The sequence below is a fragment of the Triturus cristatus genome, chromosome 5_1 (genome assembly GCF_964204655.1).
Source record: "Triturus cristatus chromosome 5_1, aTriCri1.1, whole genome shotgun sequence".
In the NCBI taxonomy this organism is placed as follows: domain Eukaryota; kingdom Metazoa; phylum Chordata; class Amphibia; order Caudata; family Salamandridae; genus Triturus; species Triturus cristatus.
The window spans coordinates 670,434,480-670,454,482 of NC_140587.1; the positions used below are offsets into that span (position 1 = coordinate 670,434,480).

The 20,003-nt window shown below is 45.4% G+C and overlaps 1 protein-coding gene across 9 annotated transcripts in view; it reads left to right on the forward strand.

The window, feature by feature from the left end:
* Nucleotides 1-20,003, forward strand: part of RB1CC1 (RB1 inducible coiled-coil 1) — a 666,167-nt gene that overhangs the window by 345,187 nt on the left and 300,977 nt on the right. For all 9 annotated transcript variants that reach the window (XM_085605628.1, XM_085605635.1, XM_085605627.1 and 6 more), the window contains one exon: nt 2,776-2,902. In XM_085605628.1, coding sequence (XP_085461754.1) covers nt 2,776-2,902 — 127 coding nt within the window. The remainder of the gene's footprint in view (nt 1-2,775; nt 2,903-20,003) is intronic.

Here is a 20,003-nt window from a genome sequence, read left to right on the forward strand (position 1 = left end):
TAGACCTGTTTGCTACAATAAAGAACAAGAAATGCCAGTTCTCTGCCTCAAGGTTTCTTCACTACCTGTCAAGAGGGAATGCCCTGTCACTAGATTGGTCAGGGACATTTGCATATGTTTTTCCACTAATACCTCTAATCCAAAGGGTTCTGGAAAAAGCAAGACAACCACGGACTAACCTAATTCTCATTGCCCCACAATGGGCCAGAGAAACATGGTAATCAAGTCTGCTAGAAACTGTCCAAAGGATGAATAATCAAACTCAGAGCAGATAAAGACCTACTAACAATGCAACAGGGCCAAATCTTCCACCCGGAACCAGCAACACTATGCCTAGCGGCCTGGCACCCGAATACTTAGAGTTTGGGCACCTAAACTTGCCTCATCGAACAATGGAAATTCTAAAGGAAGCACGAAAACAAACTACAAGACAATGCTATGCTGCAAAATGGAGGCGGTACACAGCAAACAACCAAATGGACTCCGTCAACACACAAGAAACAGTGATCATATACCTAACTCGCCTCCTATACAGTCACATCAACTGCTCAAGCATAAAGGTGGTGTACCTTTATGCTTGAGCAGCCATCGTAGCCTACACCAGGAGAAATTCATGCAAGAGCTTTTTTCAGAACACCTGTAATATAAAGGTTCCTAGAAGGGTCCAAAAGAATTGCTCCCCAAGAACAGCTCCAGCCCCCATGTAGAGTTTAAATACAGTCCTCAATCAACTTATGACAGAATCATTTGAGCCCATATATAGAGCAGACCTCAAACACATCACTTTAAAAACTGCATTTCTAATTGCCATTACGTCCTTACGAAGAGTAAGTGAGCTAGAAGCATTAACCGTGCAAGAACCATACATGAAAATCCATAAAGACAAGGTTATCCTGTAAACTAACCCACAATTCTTGCCAAAAGTTGTATCCAAGTATCACTTGAATCAAAGCATTCTCCTACCAGTCTTCTTCAAAAACCCGCAAACAAGAGGGGATGAAGCCTCCATACCCTGGACTTAAGGAGGGCTCTACTGTACTATCAACAGAGAACAGAGCAAACTCGCAAAAGCAAACAGCTGTTTGTTACCTACTCACATACTAACCCCATGGACGCCTGTCACAAAGGCAACAATTTCACTTTGGATAGTCCAAACCATCCAACTATGCTATACCATTGCTGGGAATAGACTAACTGTACAACCAAGAGCTCCTTCAACTAGAAAGAAAGGAGCAACTCTTGCATTTATGGCCAATGTGCTCATAGACACTATATGTGTAGCAGCAATATGGGCATCCTCACACACTTTCACCAACAATTATTGTGTGGACATACAAATGAATAAGGAAGCACAAATAGGACAAAAGGTTCTTGAACACCTGTTCGCAAAGTCTTCCTCTTACCACAGCCTCCCCAAGAAGAGAGAAATTGCTATGTAATCTGATGCACAGCATGTGAATCCAGAAAAGGATTCACACTGCAAAACGAGATGGTTACTTACCAGTAGGAGTAGTTTTGCAGCTTGAAGAGTTTTCTGGATTCACATGCGACCCACCCAGCCTCCCCTACAAGGAAAAAAAAACAGGTGGGGAATCATATCTAACAATTCTCTAAAGTACCATCAAAAGGACTATAAGACTAAAACATAGAAAAAAAAATCAGAAGATGGCTACCACGCATAGCAACCTCCAGGGCGCCTTCTGATGTCACGCAAGGGACGTACCTGGCACCAAATGGTGGTCGACGACGCCCAGAAGAAAAAAAAAACTGACTATTCCAGACCCAACCACTAGATGACGGAATAATGCACAGCATGTGGATCCAGAAAACTCTTTAAGCTACAAAACTACTCCTACTGGTAAGTAAGCCATTTTATGGCTTTGTTCAAATGAAGTAATTGCATCTCAATCAACATCCTTGAAGGGGGCTTTAGCTATTCAATTTGGAAACACGGGGCTTTACATAGAGTTTGGCTGATTGGTTACTCCGTTTCAGATATGACGGACATCCCGTCCACCTTATTACAAGTGCATTATATCCTATGGCACTTGTAATAAGGCGGATGGGATATCTTTCACATTTGTGATGGAGTAACCCATCGGCCAAACACTAAATCAAACGTAGTCTGCACACATAGTTGCAAAAGATTTCAACTATATCACCCTTCCACCCATCCCCACTCTCATGCCCTTCTTGTTGAAACTTCAAGGAGCCTCTCCTTCACACTTCCTCCTGTCCCCTTAACCTCTTTCATCCCTATGTTATTGTAATCAACAATCCCTTTGGTGCACCAGTCAATTGCCACAAGTTTCTCTATTTTGGCCACAGGTCTGCCTTCTCTCGCTTTCCACAGGTGCACCTTTTTATCGGTCTTCGTTTTCTCTAAAGATTATTTACCTTGGAAGTTGCTTTGTCTTCGGCTTCCTATTAAACATTAATGACATGGTATTTGTATAGCTGTTGCATGTCTTGATCTTCTATTATGTAGTTTTCATAGGACACTTTCCTCCTGTTATTCAGCTTTGAGATGATTCATGAGTATTTGATTCTAACCAGTTAGGTCTTATTGTGTCATCAAAAATAACACCTTAAGCCTTCATCATAAATGTCTCAAATGTATAAATCAAAATTGGCATTACAAATTGCTGTAGCAGTTTTGTACATACCTGATAGGCACTGTTTATAGGTAGCATAGGCACAGGTAACCTATGTTAGTTGTTTGCTGCGTGATATTAAATAACATGCCTTGAGATTTATTTATTTTTTCTCAAAAAGGGTACCCTTACTTTGTGACTTTGAACCTCTACACCAGCATGTTCTCGCACTACATAACTTGGTAAAAGCTGCGCAAAGTTTGGATGAGATGTCACAGACCATCACAGACCTCCTGAGCGAACAAAAGGTATGTTCATTTTAATGCATATCAAAGAGAAGCTGCTGAATGGCAGTGTAAGGCTTATAGGTGAAGCAGTGGCATAAGAGTTTTTATTATAGTTCCAACTATTCTTGCTGATGCTGAGATTTACAAAGGAAATTATAAGTATTGAGTTATGTAAACAGTCCTTGGAGAACATTTCAGTGCTTTTTTCTTTTGGATTCTGTTAGACCTGGCATCTTTTGGCTTGTTTCCCCAGTCTTTTTGCTTTCTGACCTCCCGGTTTTGACTCTGTTTTTGCTGGTTTAGTGCCTCTCCGAACTCTCTCACTGCTGATCAAAGTTAAAGTGCAAGTGCTCCTGTTGTAGATTGTTATTATGGATTGGTGTTTCCATGATTGACATATTTGATTTACTGGTAAGCTCTTAGTAAAGTACACTGAGTGTGCCAGAGCCTGTAAATCAAATGCTACTAGTAAGCATGCAGCACTGATTGTGTAACCCACATGAGTAACCCTGAAAAGGTATCTTAGACCTGCTACTGCAGGGTCTGCATGCAGTTTTTAACTGCTATGTCGACCTGGCAAGTGCACCCACTTGCCGCATTCTAATCTTCCCTTTTCTTACATATAAGTCACCCCTAAAGTAGGCCTAACGTACCCCCTGTAGGCAGGGTGCCGTGCATGTTAAAGGTAGGACATGTACTGATGTCTGTGGCATGTCCTGGTAGTGAATTACAGTGCATTCCGTTTTTCACTATGGAAAGGTTATCTGTCCCATAGGGTAGAATGGGAGTTTTACTTATAGCATCTTATACGCATAACTTCCCATTGGGACAAGATAGGGAAATGGAGTTTAGTATGCCTGGACTTAGAATGTAAAAATGCATCTTTTGGTAAAAATTATTTGTTTGAGGCATGTGAGCTGTAGATCACATGCTTATGCATAGATCGCCATCTAGTGTTGGGACCGGATGTTTGTACTTTGTTTTTCTTCTAAGAAGTCTTTCTAGTCACGAGGTAGGGGTCTCCTCCTTTTGGTGATAATGTGCATGGTCATCGACTCCATCTTCAGATTGTTTTTTCCGCTATCGGGTTTGGATATTACTAGCTGCTCTCCGGTTCGACACAAATTGTTCGGTTTCCCTCGGTTCGTAGACGACACACCCTCGACGGTATTGTTTCCGATCGCGTATTCCATTCTTCTTGTATCGTGTTTGTTTAGGAAAAACCCTCTTTCGATCTGAAAGCTTGAGGTAGGCCGTCGGGCCTAACCGCCTCCATCCGACTTGCTGTTGATGGAACGAACTCCCTTTAAATACTGCCCTCGGTGCCACGCGAAATACCCCCGCACCGACTCACACGAAGTGTGCAACCTGTGTTTGACATCAGAACACAAAGAACAGGACTGCGACCGTGTAAGGCTTTCCGCTCTAAAAATACCCTATGCGACCGTTGGGCTTGACGATGCGACATGCACAGCCAACGTACAGGCTCCATTCCAGACCTCTTCGGACCTGAATCAGAAGAAGAAGCTGGCGACGCTATTGGGGCCGAGGAAGAGCAGGATTTCTGTTTCAGAGGAGGGTTCCGACCAGGATGAGGACATCCCGCATGGACAACGTACTGTAAGTAAAGTCCTTCTTCACCCCTACTCCCAAGTCAACCAGTTAGAAAGAAGGCTCCGGACCAACCCGTGCCCTCTGGCCCCGGTCGGCACCGAGACCGCGCTTCCGACGCCCCGCCTTTTGGCTCGGCACCGAAGCCTACCCGAAAGCCCTCTGGCTCATTCTCCGTGCCCATTCCAAATCAGGCACGGAGCCAAAGCCTTCGGGATCGAAGACCAAGTCCGACTCTGATCATTACCACTCTGCACCGAAAACCATATCTGATACGAAAACACCAGCCCCAAGACCTTCGGCACCGAAAATTTCAGAGCCGAAATAGATTTATGCACCAAAGTCACCTAAGAAGCATAGTTTCGGTGATCTGCTCGAAAAACCAGACCCGAAACAGAAGATTTTGGTCATACATCCAAAAACCGGCAACATTACTACCAAAGTGACTTTAAAAAGAAGGGCTACTACCGAAGAGGAATACCACATTCCATTAAAGAAGAGAACTGTTGGGACAATCCCTTCCCCTCCTCTTCCTTTACCACCTTTACCTCAGTCTCTGCCAAATTCACCTGAGCACTCACCACCATATATACCTGACGATCAGGGTGATAGGGACAGAATGATACTAATGATGATAATCAGCCTGGACCTCCAGATGAGTGGGATGACTATAAAACGGACTCGCCCACAGACAATGACCCTGATCTATACCCTACCAGGTCCTCTCCATCAGATGATAATGTGGGATATATTGAATTGCTAGGCAAGGCTGCCAATTATCATGAGGTCCAGCCGCAAAAAGAATCCCTTGAAGAGGACTTCCTCTTTGAAACATTAAACAACACACAAAAATCCACACAAGTGTTGCCCATGCTTAAAGAAATGACTAGACATGTAGACAATATATTTAATGATCCTGTCAGGGCACGTATCCTTACCCCCAGGGTGGATAAAAAATACAAGCCTGAACCATCTGACCCAGTCTACATAAGAGGACAATTACCCTTAGACTCATTAGTTGTTTCTAATGCAGGCAAAATGGCAAACTCTCAGACTACTGGAGATGCACCAACCCCAGATAAAGAGTCAAAGCTCCGTGACGCTTCAGGGAAAAGAATAGCTTCCCAGGCATCTAACTTCTGGCGCATATCTAACAAACAAGCGCTGCTAGCCAGATATGACCGTGCGCATTGGGATTAAATGGAATAACTTGTATACAATTCTTACCCCAAGAACATAAATCTAAAGTGCAAGACCTGGTACGTGAGGGACAACTAAAATCCAACAATCAAATTAGGTGCGCCCTAGATGCGGCTGATACATCTCCTAGAGCAGTGAACACTAGTGTCCTTTTAAGAAGGCATACCTGGCTTCTCATCTCAGGGTTCAAACCGGAGGTTCAGACTTCAATATTGAACGCACCATTCGATAAGGAACACCTATTTGGGCCAGTGGTAGACTCTTCACTTGTAAAAATGAAAAAAGATACAGAAGCTGCTAAATCAATGGTAGCCCTTCAGTCTTTACAAGGCCGTGGCTCCTTTTGGCGCTCCTTTTATGGAGCAGGTTCCAAAACCACTTCCAACGGACACTACGTCCACCTATAAGGGCAATAACCAACCCTCAGGTTCCAAAACTTACTTCAGTTATACTTACTTAGTTATAGAGGAAACAACAGCAAGGGCAGAGGTAGAGGTTCCAACACACTTAACTCCCCCTCCAATACAAAACAATGACTTGCCCATAGTTCCTCCAGACCACTTAACTCCTGTGGGGGAACACTGTCACACTTTCTACCAAAGTGGCAGTCAATAATAACAGACAAGTGGGTTCTCCAAACTGTCCATTCTGCTTACTGCCTGGAGTTAATCAACATTCCTCCAAACATTCCCCCAAAGCCGTACAAACTTTCACCGGATCACCTGCACCTTCTCAAACAAGAGGTACAATCACTACTTCTAAAACAAGCTATAGGGCCCCTACCACCACAACATCAAGGGTCTAGCGTCTACTCCTTTTACTTCCTAATTCCCAAAAAGGGCAGTTCTATCAGACCAATATTAGATCTCTGAGAACTAAATCTTCACATACAGTCCGACCATTTCCACATGGTAACACTTAAACAGGTGCTACCTCTTTTGCAAAAGGGTGACTTTGTTTCTACTCTAGACTTAAAAGATGCCTACTTTAATATTCCAATCCATCCGGCTCACCGCAAATTTCTTAGGTTCATGGTAGCAGGTCAACTCTACCAATTCAAGGTACTCCCGTTTGGAGTCACCACTGCCCCTAGAGTCTTCCCAAAGTGCCTGGCGGTAGTAGCTGTGCATCTAAGAAGACAAAGCATACATGTCTTCCCCTATCTGGACGACTGGCTCATCAAAGCCAGCACGTACCAATCATGCCGCAACCATACTTCCGTAACAATCCAGTTACTTCACCAACTAGGTTTTACACTCAATGTGTTAATATCACATCTTCAGCCAAACAAAATTCAGGACTACCTAGGAGCCACTCTGGATACTCAAAGGGCTCTAGCGTTTCCCAGTGCAGCCAGAATTCAAAACATTCAGGCGCTAATTCGCAAATTTCAACCCAATCAATCACTTCCAGCTCGAGTGTTTATGCAACTGTTAGAAATGATGACATCTTGCATCATAATCATTCCCCATGCCAGACTACACATGCATCCACTTCAAGAATGCTTAGAGAGGCAGTGGAACCAGTCACACGGTCTGTTAACTGATCTGGTGTTGGTAAGCGGACGTACTCCTCGATCTCTGCAGTGGTGGAACAAACAAAACCTGTCAAAAGGACTGCCGTTCATTGACCCAGTTCCACAGACAGTAGTGAGAGCGGATGCATCCTTAACTGGATGGGGAGCTCATCTTCAACAACACACAGTGCAAGGCCTGTGGAGCCACCAACAGAAGTTGCTTCACATCAATCATCTTGAGCTGATGGCGATCTTTCTAGCTCTCAAAGCTTTTCAAGTTCACCTCTCTGGCAAAGCTGTCTTGGTTCGAACTGACAACATGACAGCTATGTATTACATACAAAAACAGGGGAAAACACACTCTCTCCAACTGTCCTACTTAGCCCAAGACATCTGGGGGTGGGCTATTCACCACAATATCTATCTCCTAGCGGAACACTTCCCAGGAGTCAACAACCAGATTGCGGACCTCCTCAGCAGACAGAGGTAACAAATAGATGAATGGGAACTTCACCCTCAAGTTCTACACCCATACTTCCAAGCTTGGGGACTCCCTCACATATATCTGTTTGTAACACCCCAAAACGCAAAATGCCAAAGCGTCGCCTCCAGGTGTCCACACTCGATATCCAAAGGTAATGCTCTATGGATGAATGGTCAGGGATATTTGCTTACACTTTTCCGCCTCTGCCACTCATTCCATTAGTGGTTTGGAAACTCAGGCAAACATCTCTCACACTAATCCTAGTAGCTCCAACATGGGCATGTCATCCCTGGTTCACAACCCTGTTGGAAATCTCTCTGGTACCACATCAAAAATTACATTTAATTCCCAGTCACCTCACACCGAGCCATGGAGAAATCAAACACCCAGATCCCAAAAAATTGAACCTCGCGATCTGACTCCTGAAGTCATAGAGTTTGGTTATCTGAACCTCCCACCAGACTATATGAACATTATTAAGAAGGCCAGAAAGCCTACCAAAAGAGCCGTCTACGCAGTCAAATGGAAGCAATTTGTTATCTATTGCAATTACAATCACATCAACCCTCTTGATGCTTCCATTCAATACATTATCTGTTGCCTGTTACATTTGCAGCTGTCATCATTGGCGTATACTTCCATCAGACTGCATCTCGCTGCAATTGCAGCCTATCTTCAAAATAGGCAACATTTGTCGCTCTTTAGAGTACCTGTAATCAAAGCATTTATGGAAGGACAAAAAAGAGTTATACCACCAAGACTTCCACCTGCCCCAGTTTGGAATCTTGGTGTAGTCCTCACACGGTTGACGAGCCCACCATTTGTTCCCATGCACAAATGCGAGCTACAGTTCCTCTCTTGGGAAACAGCTTTCCTCATTGCAGTCACTTTATTGAGGAGGGTGGGTGAACTTTAGGCACTAACCATAGAAGAACCATTTTTTCCCGCTACACAAAGATAAACTGGTTCTTTGTACCAATCCCAAATTCCTACCTAAGATAGTATCTGCATTTCACATAAATCAGTCGGTTGAATTACCTGTTTTCTTCCCTCAACCTGACTCTGTTGCAGAACGAGCTCTACACACCTTAGATGTTAGAAGAGCACTGTTATATTACACTGAAAGAACAAAATCTTTTCCTAAGACCTAACAACGCTTTGTCGCTTTTGCACCATCTCACAAGGGCAATCCTATATCCTAATCAGGTATTGCTAGGTGGATTGTCAATTGTATTCAGATTTGCTATGCAAAAGCCAAAAGGACTCTAACCGTATTCCCTAGAGCACATTCCCCTCGTAAGCTAGGGGCTACTATGGCTTTCTTAGGGAACATCCCTAATACTGACATCTGCAAAGCTGCAACATGGTCCACACCACACACATTCACCAAGCATTATTGTGTAGATGTGTTAGCCAGACAACAAGCTAATGTGGGCCAAGCAGTACTTAGAACACTGTTTGACTACTCCATCAGCTACGGGATAGCCACTGCTTAGGGGAAACCGCTGTATAGTCTATGCATAAGCATGTGATCTACAGCTCACATGCCTCAAACAGAAAATGCTACTTACCCAGTATGCATCTGTTCTTGGCATGTAGAACTGGAGAATCTCATGCGCCCACCCACCTCCCTGGGTGCCCGTAGCTGCTGTAGTTCTCTTATTACTATTCATATATACACATGGCCATCTCTATTCTTTACTACTACTCCATTCTCTCACCCTCTGCGGGGAAAAAAATCAGAAGACGGAGTCGATGACCATGTGCAGTATCACCGAGAGGAGAAGTCACCTACCTCATGACTAGAAAGACTTCTTCGAAGAAAAACAAAGTGCAAACATCCGGACCCAACACTAGATGGTGATCTATGCATAAGCATGAGATTCTACAGCTCTAAATTCCAAGAACAGATGCATACTGGGTAAGTAGCATTTTCCTTATGTTTTGCGTTTGAAAATACCACTTTTGGAAAGTAGTTATTTTCTTGCTTATCCATCCTGTGTGCCTCTGCTGGGTTTGTGGATTGACTGGCTTTGGAGTGACAGGGGCTGGGAAAGTGCATTCTCTTCCGACAGCCACTGGGGGGGTCGAGGTATGTCCTGCCTTTCCTGGATGAGTCAGGGCTGGGCTGAATAGACCAGGGCTGCATTTAGAGTAGTGGGAGGAGATTTCCTTGTACCTGAATGGGCCTGGTCTGCCTTGAACAATGCTGTCTCCACCTCCTGCCAGGAAGCTGGGCCAGAGAGGACAAAGGAATTTTGAGTATAAATATTGGGACCCAGACTCCAGAACTTTAGAACTCGCTGGAATCAAGGAACCTGTCAAGAAGAAGTGCTGGGGTAGCTGCCAGGAGGAGTACCACCCCTTTGCTGTTTTGTTGCTTGGTTGGGTTGGCCTGCAGTTGCTGCTTCTGCCTTGGGCAGTGAAAGCATTGGGCTGAACTTTCTTTACTTGTGCTGAGTATCTCCAAGGGCTTGAAGTAGAGCTTGTCACCTGTTCTGAGGTATCTGGAACATCAAAAACTCACCAACCTCTGGGTACCACTTCAGAAACCATTGATTCAGTTGCCACAGAGAAGAGAAAGGCAACCAACTCTGTCACCGGCTCCTTGTCCTGAAGGCACCGCAGAGGGCACCGCTGCATCTCGCACCGCAACCCTGGTCTCATCGACGACCACCACTGCTGATCCGCTGCTTGCACTGTGACCTGTGGGCACTGCACTCCGCACCGCCAGGCTTCATTTCGCCACCCTCGTCTCACCCCCGCCATCGCTACCTCCTGACTTCGACACCCGTGACTAAATCATAGCTGGGGGCACCACTCGTAAGTTTCACGACGCACTGCCTCGTCCCACACGGCAGTCTGGGCCGACCGACGCCAGCTCCCGCTGGCTCGGTCGCTTTCACCGCAACCTGCCTGCACCGCATCGTGAGAGCACCGCACCCTACACCGCTACCATTTTGCAACGCAACCGCAACGGTTGCTCTGACCGGCGCGCACCAACGTACCAGCCACAACAGCACAGATACTGTTCACAAGTCTGTCTCCGCTTGAGCTGGCCTGTACTGACGCGGTCAGCTGGAGCTGTTAGACCCTGTTGTTTTCATCATTGCGGTAGCCCCAGACAGAACTACCGACTCAGAAGAACTGTGTTTTTGAGTTATTTCTAAAATGTTAAGGATATCTTGCAAAGTATGTATTTTTACGTACTGTATGTTCGATTCTTATTGTTTTGGCTATATAAAAATATTGGATATTTTAATAAACTGGTGTGGTGTCCTTTTGTAGTGTTATGTATTACTGTTGGGTATGTGCAAATGCTTTGCACACTGCCTCTGAGATAAGCCTGACTGCTCGTGCCAAGCTATCAAGGGGGTGATCAGGGGTTATTTTAGGAGTGTAACTCCCTTACCCTGACTACGAAGAAGGGTCCCTACTTGGACAAAGGTGCAAACCATTGCCAACTAGAGACCCCATTTCTAACATTGGATGTCAGTGGTGCGGATAAGACTTGTGTTTGCACTTGACTTGCAGTGATTGGTGTGCACTACTACCATATCACAGAACATTACGTACAACATACTGGTTCTTTTTTGGCCTATTCTTGATCTTGCCTGTTTGAACTTGCTACTTCATCATGTCCGAATCAAGAGCATCATCAGTTGCATCCTTGGAAGTGACCTTTGAGGAGGAGAGGTTAGAATCCTACAACGTGAAAGAGTTGAAGGCAATTTGCAAAAACCTAAAGGTCCAAGTCAGCGTCCTCACCAGAAAGGAGGAGCTACAAAAGGCGCTGAGGGCCTTGGTTGCAGCCAGACATGCCAGTGGTCAGTCTGGAGATCTCAGTGGGGCGGCAGAAGAACCTGTTCCCAGGGTGGAGGTGCTTTTGGGAGGGGGAGCCCTCCAGGCAAGGCAGCAGTGGCTTGTCCCCGGAAGGAGGACAGGCGGGAAGCAAGGAAGTTTGAATTAGAAAAACCCCGGCTGGAGAATGAAAGGGAAGACAAAAGAATAGCCATGGAAGAAAGGAAGATGATCTTAGATCATGAACTTACTGGCAGATGCATCAAGGAAGGCTTTTGCGATTCCTTAATTGCGATTATTAAGGAATCGAAAATAAGGAATCCCAAAAGCATATGCATGTAGGAATTGCTTTAAAAATAGCGATTTCTTAACATTCCTTAATTGTGACTCGCAAATTGCGAATCGCAATTAAGGAATGGCTTTCCATTCATTCCCATGGGTCTACAGGCCCATGGAAATGAATGGGAATTGCATGCACAATTTGCGAGTACCCATTAGGTACTCGCAAATTGCGCATGCAATTTCAAGGGTGCAAGGTGATGATGGTGCATCCCAAATGCAAAAATACCGTTAGCAAAGGGGCAGATTCTCCGACCGGTTTTTTGTTTGATGCATGGGGCCCTTAGTCTTAAGGAGCTGGAGCCAAGGATTAGCCCCAGCTCAGATGGTGGCAGCAATTCATCAGTGCAGGCAGATAGAATTGTGCACATCCTCAAGATTGTAGGCAAAGAATTCAAAAAGGTGCATGACATACAAAGCTGTTTTCAGCGTTATGAGGCATCTATTCACATGAATGAAGTCCCTGTGAAGAATTGGGCGAAATTGTGACCTCTTTTCCCAGAAGAAGCAAGGGATACTTTAGTGGCTTTGGGTAAGAGGTGTAACCTTACCTATTTTGACATGAATGAGGCCCTTCTCACCAATTATAGTCTCACTTCTGAAAAGTATAGGGACCAGTTTAGGTCCAGTAAGAAAACTGATGCAAGCACTTGATTGGAATGTGTGGATTTGTTCTGCAGGTCACTGGATGGCTGGGTGAAGGGCAGTAATGTGACAGTTTTTCAGAGGCTCTACAATTTGATTGCATAGGAGCACTTGTCTAGTCTATGTTTTGCAGAGCTGCACCAGCACTTGGTTGATAGTAAGCTGACTGACCCCAGGAAGCTTGCTATGGAGGCAGACCGCTGGATGAGTACCAGGGTCCACAAAAAAGCGTTTGGGGGAGACTCAGCCAAAGGTGGCCAGGGTCCCCAGCAGAAGAGTGGGAGGGACAAGGGTAAAGCACAGGAGTTCTCTAAAGGGCCCCAAACTAATTCCTGGGGTAAAGGTTCCCATCCCCCAGGAGACAAAAAAGCAGAGGTCTCTTCAGGAAAGCCTGCATAGACGGTCCCCTGCAAGTGCTATGTGTGTGAGCAGGTGGATCACTTGAAGGGGGACCCCAAGTGTCCCAAGAAGGCACAGTCATCCACCGGTGGGCAGACCAAGGTGTTGGCTAGTGTAGCGCTCGGGGAGAAGGTGTACCCACAGGAGGGTGGCGATGCCGCAGAAATGACCCTCGTTTCACTAGGGGACGGTGAGATGGTCTCAGGAACCCAGGTGACTGCTAACACTAAGAAATACCGCGTCTGGGTGACCATCAGTGGGAAAAGGATTTAGGCTCTCTGAGATACTGGAGCCAGTGTGACCTCAGTCCGGTTTCACCTGGTCTCTGAGGAGCAAGTAGTCCCCGGGGCATTCCACCGAGTCGTTGCTGTGAACAACTCAGAGCGCCAGTGAATGGTGGCCCAGGTTCCCTTTGAATGGGGAGGGTCTCGGGTCCCTTCAGGATGGTTGTGAGCTCTACCATGCCTGTAGAATATTTTCTAGGTAATGACCTGGAGCAGTCCTTTTAGAAGGATGTTGAGCTCAGGTCTCACTTGGAGATGCTTGGGTTGCCAGAGTGGGCATGCATGACCACTCGCTCAGTGGCGGCCTAAAAGGGTGATCAGAAGGATCTCAAGCCTGAAACAGTGGTCCAGGTTCCTGCCAAGAGAAAGGGCAGGGGGCGTGGGAAACCTGCCCCTGAGGTTCCCATGGTCCGGGAGGAGGCTGACCTTGAGGGTGACGCCCCGGTACCTATAGGGGAGCATGTTGCTGAACTGGGGAACTTATCTGAGCTCACCCATTGGCAGCAAGAAGGTGGCCCCACCAGGGAAGAATTCTGCAGGGAGCAGAAAGAGTGCCCTTCTTTGGAAGGTTTGTGGCAGCAAGCTGCTCACCAGGCAGCTGGTGATCAGTCGGGATACTAAGGTCGCTGAGCCTCGGTCAGCCGGTGTGCTGGTGCTACCCCAGCGCTTCATGAACTTCCTACTGGGTTTGGCTCACAACGTGCCATAAATTTGGCGGGACAAGACCTTTGACAGGCTTATCTGAAAGAGACAATTAGTTATAGCTTCCTTACCTTTAGAATTACCCCCTGGCGTCAGACTCGATCCGGAGAATATTTCATCAGCAGTACCCCTGTGCATCGAAAGATGACGTTGGTCAGCTCCGCGTTCGTCGTTGGTGTCGTGGTTGCCGGGATGACGTCGCTATAGCTACTTAGATGCCGCCCTCGCGCTTTGACGTCAGCTCTTTTACACGACTGTCTGTGATGCCATGCATCCCTCCACTAAGACGATATACGCCTGCAGATGGAACAAATTTGTAGCATGGTGCGCAGTAAAGGCTGTGGATCCCCTTTCTGCCCCTGTATCTGAGGTTCTCTTGTTCCTCCTTTCTTTGGGCCAGCAGGGCTCTGCTCTGGGCACTGTTAAGGGCTATCTCTCTGCCATTTCAGCCTTTCTTAGGCTTCCTGATCAGCCTTCTCTTTTCAAGTCCCCTGTTCTAAATCATTTTCTTAAGGGTATTACTCAACTTTTTCCTCCTGTTCCCTCCGTAATTTCTCAGTGGGACTTCAGCTTGGTTCTTACTGATCTTATGTGTGCTCCCTTTGAGCTGCTACATAACTGTCCTCTCAGACTCCTCACTTTAAAGACTGCCTTTCTGGTTGCCATCACCTCTGCTCGCAGGGTGAGTGAACTCCAGGCTTCCTGGACTTTATCACCCACTTCTTTTTGCCCCAAAAGAGAAGGCAGTCAGATGCACATTGCAGGTCTTGCCAAACTCACCAGGTAGGTGATTAGACTGGGAGTAAGTGTAAAGCTCCTCTCCAACCTTTTCCAGTTGTTAGAACCCCTTTTGAAAGGGTTGGGATGGACATTGTATGGCCACTGGATCCCAAGACAGTCATTGGCAACAGGTACATCCTGGTCTTGGTGGACCATGCCACCCGGTACTCAGGAGCAATCCCTCTCAGGACAACGATGGCGCAAGTGGTGGGCCGTGCATTAATGGGGATCTTTTCCCCCATGGGTTTCCCTCGAGAGGTGGTTTCTGACTGTGACACCAGTTTCATATGTAAGTATGTGACATCCCTGTGGAAGGAGTTTGGTGTAACCTACAAGTTCACCATTCCTTACCACCCTCAAGGTAATGGTTTGGTGGAGATTTTCAACCAAACCTTGAAGGGCATGATCAAGGGTCTAACAGAACCCATGAGGAATAAGTGGGACGTCCTCTTGCCATGCCTTCTGTTTGCATACATGGAGATACCACAGACGTTTCTAGGGTTCAGTCCCTTTGAGCTTCTGAATGGGTACCCTGTGAGAGGCCCTCTTAGTTTGGTCAAGGAAGGCTGGGAGGCAGCTCCCAGGAAAACTCCCCAGGTTGTATTTAGCTACATGCTGGACTTCAGGAACCAAACTGCCCGCTTTAGGAAACTCGCTCAGGGGAACCTGGAAGCAAGCCACTTATACAACCAGAATGCTACCCTGGTATAGTTTCAGCATGGTCAGAAAGTGTGGTCATAGACCCAGTGGAACCTTGTTCCCTGCAGGACAAGTGGACTGGGCCTTTTGAGGTGGTGGAACGCAAAAGTGATGTCACCTACCTGGTGAATTTGCAAACTCACAAAAACCCTTTGAGGGTTCTCCATGTGAACTGTCTCAAGCCTCGCTTTGAGAGGTCTGAAGTGGAGCATGCTCTTGTACAGTTGATGGGGTAGAAGAGGAGAGTGAACCTCTCCCTGACCTCCTGTCCATCAAGGAGCTCGATGGGTCACTGGAAGGTCTGAGACACTGTTTTCGATTCCCAATGGGGGTCGCAAATTGCATGCGTCGTGCATATTAATGAGCTTGTTGCAATTTGCCACCCCATTGGGAATGGCTGGCACTCCCAGGGCTGGTGGCCTGCTGGGGTCAGCAGACCTCGATGTCAGTGACTGCTTTTGGTCCCTGGGACCACTGCCTGTGCTTAAAAAATATTTTAGCATGCATTCACAATGGGGAAGGGGTCCTTCCCGTTTGCAAGTGCTTTACCACCCTTCCGAGAAGGGTTGTAAACTGCGAGTGTTTTGCGACTGCAATTGTGGTTGCAAAACATTCCTACATAGCTTAAGGAGTCGCTATTAGGAAGGGACGCCCTTGGATCGGCCCTTCCTAATAGCGAGTCGCTAATCCTATTTTGCGAGTTGCAAAATAGGATTAGTACATGGGCTACTGGTTCTTGGCAGGCGCAAACGGGTCTAAAACCCATTTGCGCCCACAAAAAACCTTTGTACATCTGGTCCTACGTCCTTGTAATCATCTCAGGTTTGTTAAATTTAATTTATAATCTTTATCACTAGCTCTTTCATAGACTTGAATGCTTGAATCGTTCCCCTCATCGAGCTGGGAGTCCTGCAGTATCCTTAAAGCAGCAGCATCCCTTAAAAAACTGTCACTTTAGTAGCCCAAAACCTCCGAGTGAAAGTCCCAAGCTTCAACCAATCCACTTTCAGCAGCCTGATAACCACTCGGGGTCCCAAGAGCCAACAATATTTTCCACATCTCGTGAGAGGCAATCCTATCAGAGCCCTGCTCTATCTCCTGCTTATTTATTTCCTGATCTTTAACTGGCTCTTCATCTTTCCTGGCACTTCCACTTTGGGGGCTGCTGTCTTTAGATGTTCATTTAATTGAGATTCCCTACTTTAGCATGGAAGAATTATTGTGCCTGCAACTCCTGTGAAAGAAGAAGCTGTACATTGAAGATTCCCACAATGAGCACATTCTCTGTCCTCTTCAGAAGATCAAAGAGTGCGTGATTGGCAGAAAATTCTCTGCAAAACCTTGAATGATCACAAACGTTATCTTTAGAAATTGATTCAATGGGAGCCAGTGCTGATTATCCACCTTCTTCTCAGGTAAGTCCCATCATTCTACTTCATTTAAAGCCTCAAAAGCATCAGCTGGCTCAAGGTAGGATGCCTGAAGCAGAGACTTTGACTGGAAACCTACTAAGTTAAGGACTTAATTCCTGAAATGAAGGTGGACAGGTCAGTCAAACATTTTTGAGGTGCTGTGTAAAGTTTCAGCCTTTTACATCGTCCATAACTCTGCTGTCGACTACCTCTCTGTCACCTGTGCTTGTATCATCATTGATGATTGTTCTATTGTCAGAAGCTTCTTCATCAATGTTCACCCTTACAATGACAAAATTGATGACCGCTCCAACAGTGACCATGCATTCGTAAGTGGCCTCACTGTTTATTACATTCATTCTGTTGAACCCTCTGTCAATGACATCCATTCTCTTTACAACAACTTCATCGTCGACCAGGTCTCAGTCATTCAAGAAACTGTTGATGACAGCTCCGTTACTAAAAAACATAAGTTTATTTGACTTACATCTGTGAAATGGTAACCATCAACATTACTTTGTTCAGATACTTCCCCAAGCAGGGTATCACCCCTATCCGCTTCTGTCATTTCTGAGACTAAGAATGACTCTCAAGATAAGAAACCTATTGGTATTGCAACAATCCCAGTATATCCCTGGGTGAAATGTCAGTGCCTGATGTAGGTCTAAGACTGTGGTGTTAATGGGGTTGTAGAAACCGATAACCATGGTGATACAGGCGATGACAAGACCTGCCTTCTTTATCTGGATGATGTGCAAAACCCCTAATAGTTGCTACCTTGACTGTCATTAGGATCCGTTTTGTAGAGAACCTTAATATTAAGTGTACCCTAATGTTACAGGCTCCAGAGGACCTTAACTCTGATTTCCATTGCAACAGATTTCCTCAGAATTAGCTGCAGCAACGTCCATAACTTCCTGCCAAACCACAATCACTTTCACCATGACAGTACTGCTGTCAGAATATTGATTGGCACACAAGCTCACCCTTGCAGGCCAATCCTCTATGCAAGCATGTACTAATAAATTCTTCCTAGTGTGTGAAAAATAATATTGTAAATAAAGAAATCTAGTCTTTCTTTAATGTTAATGGCAAAAAAGCCTGCTTTTCTTCTTGGCTTGCAAAGTCCCCATTTTGGTGTTGTGTAAATATATACCACAATGCATCAGTCCTATTCGAAACATGAATCTATCTGAATCCCGTGTCGTAGAATAAAAATTTATTAAAATCGGTTCCTATGAAAAACAATTTTGAAATTCAACGTACTTTTTATGGTAAATAATTCTCCATTACCGGAATCAGAATTTCTATAATAGCAGTAGGATCAAGTATGAAGAGCAGAGTCCGTGGTAGTTAGAGTTCAGGAGTCTTTATTCAGTAACTCGAGTTAAGGGAGAGCTCCGTCACCGTAAAAGGCTCAGGAGTAGTCTGGTCTGTTTTTACACTGACAACATTTTATACATTCCTTTACAAACAAAAAGGGAGGAGCTCACCCCGAGCACATTTAAATTCATTGTGATACAATTATACATGAGTCATAGTAGTCTCGGCGGTTACGAAATAGCCCAAGGCTTGTTTGTTAGATAGGGGCAAACAGATTGGTGTCAGTATGTTTGGAGCGGCAAGAAACGAGGCATTGTACGGCAGGTTACTGGATTACTGGTATCTGGGATGGAAAGAAACAAAGCATTGTGCGGCTACTCACAGGGTTATCGGTATCTGGAGGTGAAGGAAACGAAGAATTGTGCGGCTAGTCTCAGGGTTATCGGTATCTGGAGGTGAAGGAAACGAAGCATTGTGCGGTCCTTGTTTCAACATCAGGGCACATAGAGGGCTGAACGTCCTCTGAAAGCGGGATGGTCATGGACACACGGTTGTTTTGCAACTCCTCAGTCCTAGCCGCGCAGAGTGAGAGCTGCTTGTCCCTTGATATTATTGCTAGCATTATAAGTGTCGGAAAAACAAAAAAATGCTGGACAACTATCCCACCGGGTCTGTTTGCGAGCAAGGAAACAGGACAAAACCTGAAAAAAATGCATGATGGCTGGCCACTATGTTGCGTATGTGCCAGCCTTCAGGCGGAGAAAGGGAAGAGGGACATTAGGAATAATAGGAGGATACTCGTATTTCGTTAGCCGTTGACCCGGCCCATAATATGGCGGATAGGGTGTATAATGGGACGCCAGAAAAGGGCCTTGAACCAATTTCCACATTTTAATGAACTTTCATTCAATTTACATTGACTAACTTCATATGTGTGTGCACTGGCACCTTACTCCTAGTCACTGGGACTTTTAGGATCTCACAACCCAGCCTTAGCTGGCTATACCTCCCAAGCATAGGTCCACCATGACCTTGGTTATAATAGAACCCTCTTCTTACCAGATGAATTATGCTATGATCCGGGCTTCTAAAAACTCTCTCTAAATTCTCTCCTTTTTTACTCTTGCTGTGGAGATTTTGACTGGATGGCAAATTTTAATTTGATGTGTACTTCACTTTGAATAAATTTTTACCCATAATATACATCTGCACTAGTCACTTTAGTATTAACTTTTCATGTACTGTATTGTTAATATGATCTTTTAATCATTGTAATTAATCACATTATATGATGAATTTGGGACTCAAGTTCACCCTCATATGACTCTTACTCTACATGCAATTGTGGACATGAATTGGAATTGTTCAAAGTTTTATCTGCACGTGCACTTTGATTTTCGAGGGTAATGAACACAATGTACTTTACATTGATGAGGAACAGTGTGTATATATATATATATATATATATATATATATATATATATATATATATATGAATATGATTGCCATGTCTTTTCCAAGAAACGAAAGAGCACTCCACTGCAGGCCACTTGTTGAGAAGCTTTATTCGTATGCAGGAGCAAGACTGCTTTTAATTGTCGAGACATAAGGTGCCTAACGCGTTTCGAGTCTCCTGACTCTTGATCACAGGCTAGTAACGGCATCACGGAGCAGGAAGCAGTTCACGGAAATTATATCCCTCAGGTGGGACCTCGCAGGTGAGTTCAATTCAACGCCGTGCACTATGGGGTATGTAGTGCTGCTACTATTTGTAACCCTCCAGTGGGTTTGCTCCGCTTTGCCATATCTCAAATTAAACACGACCCTCCAGTGGGCTTCTGACAAAAAAAAAAACAGTTCAATTAAAGGTCTGCTGTGACCGCATCGGGGCTGCGAAAAGTTCTGTGCCCCAGCGGCTCCATTCTAC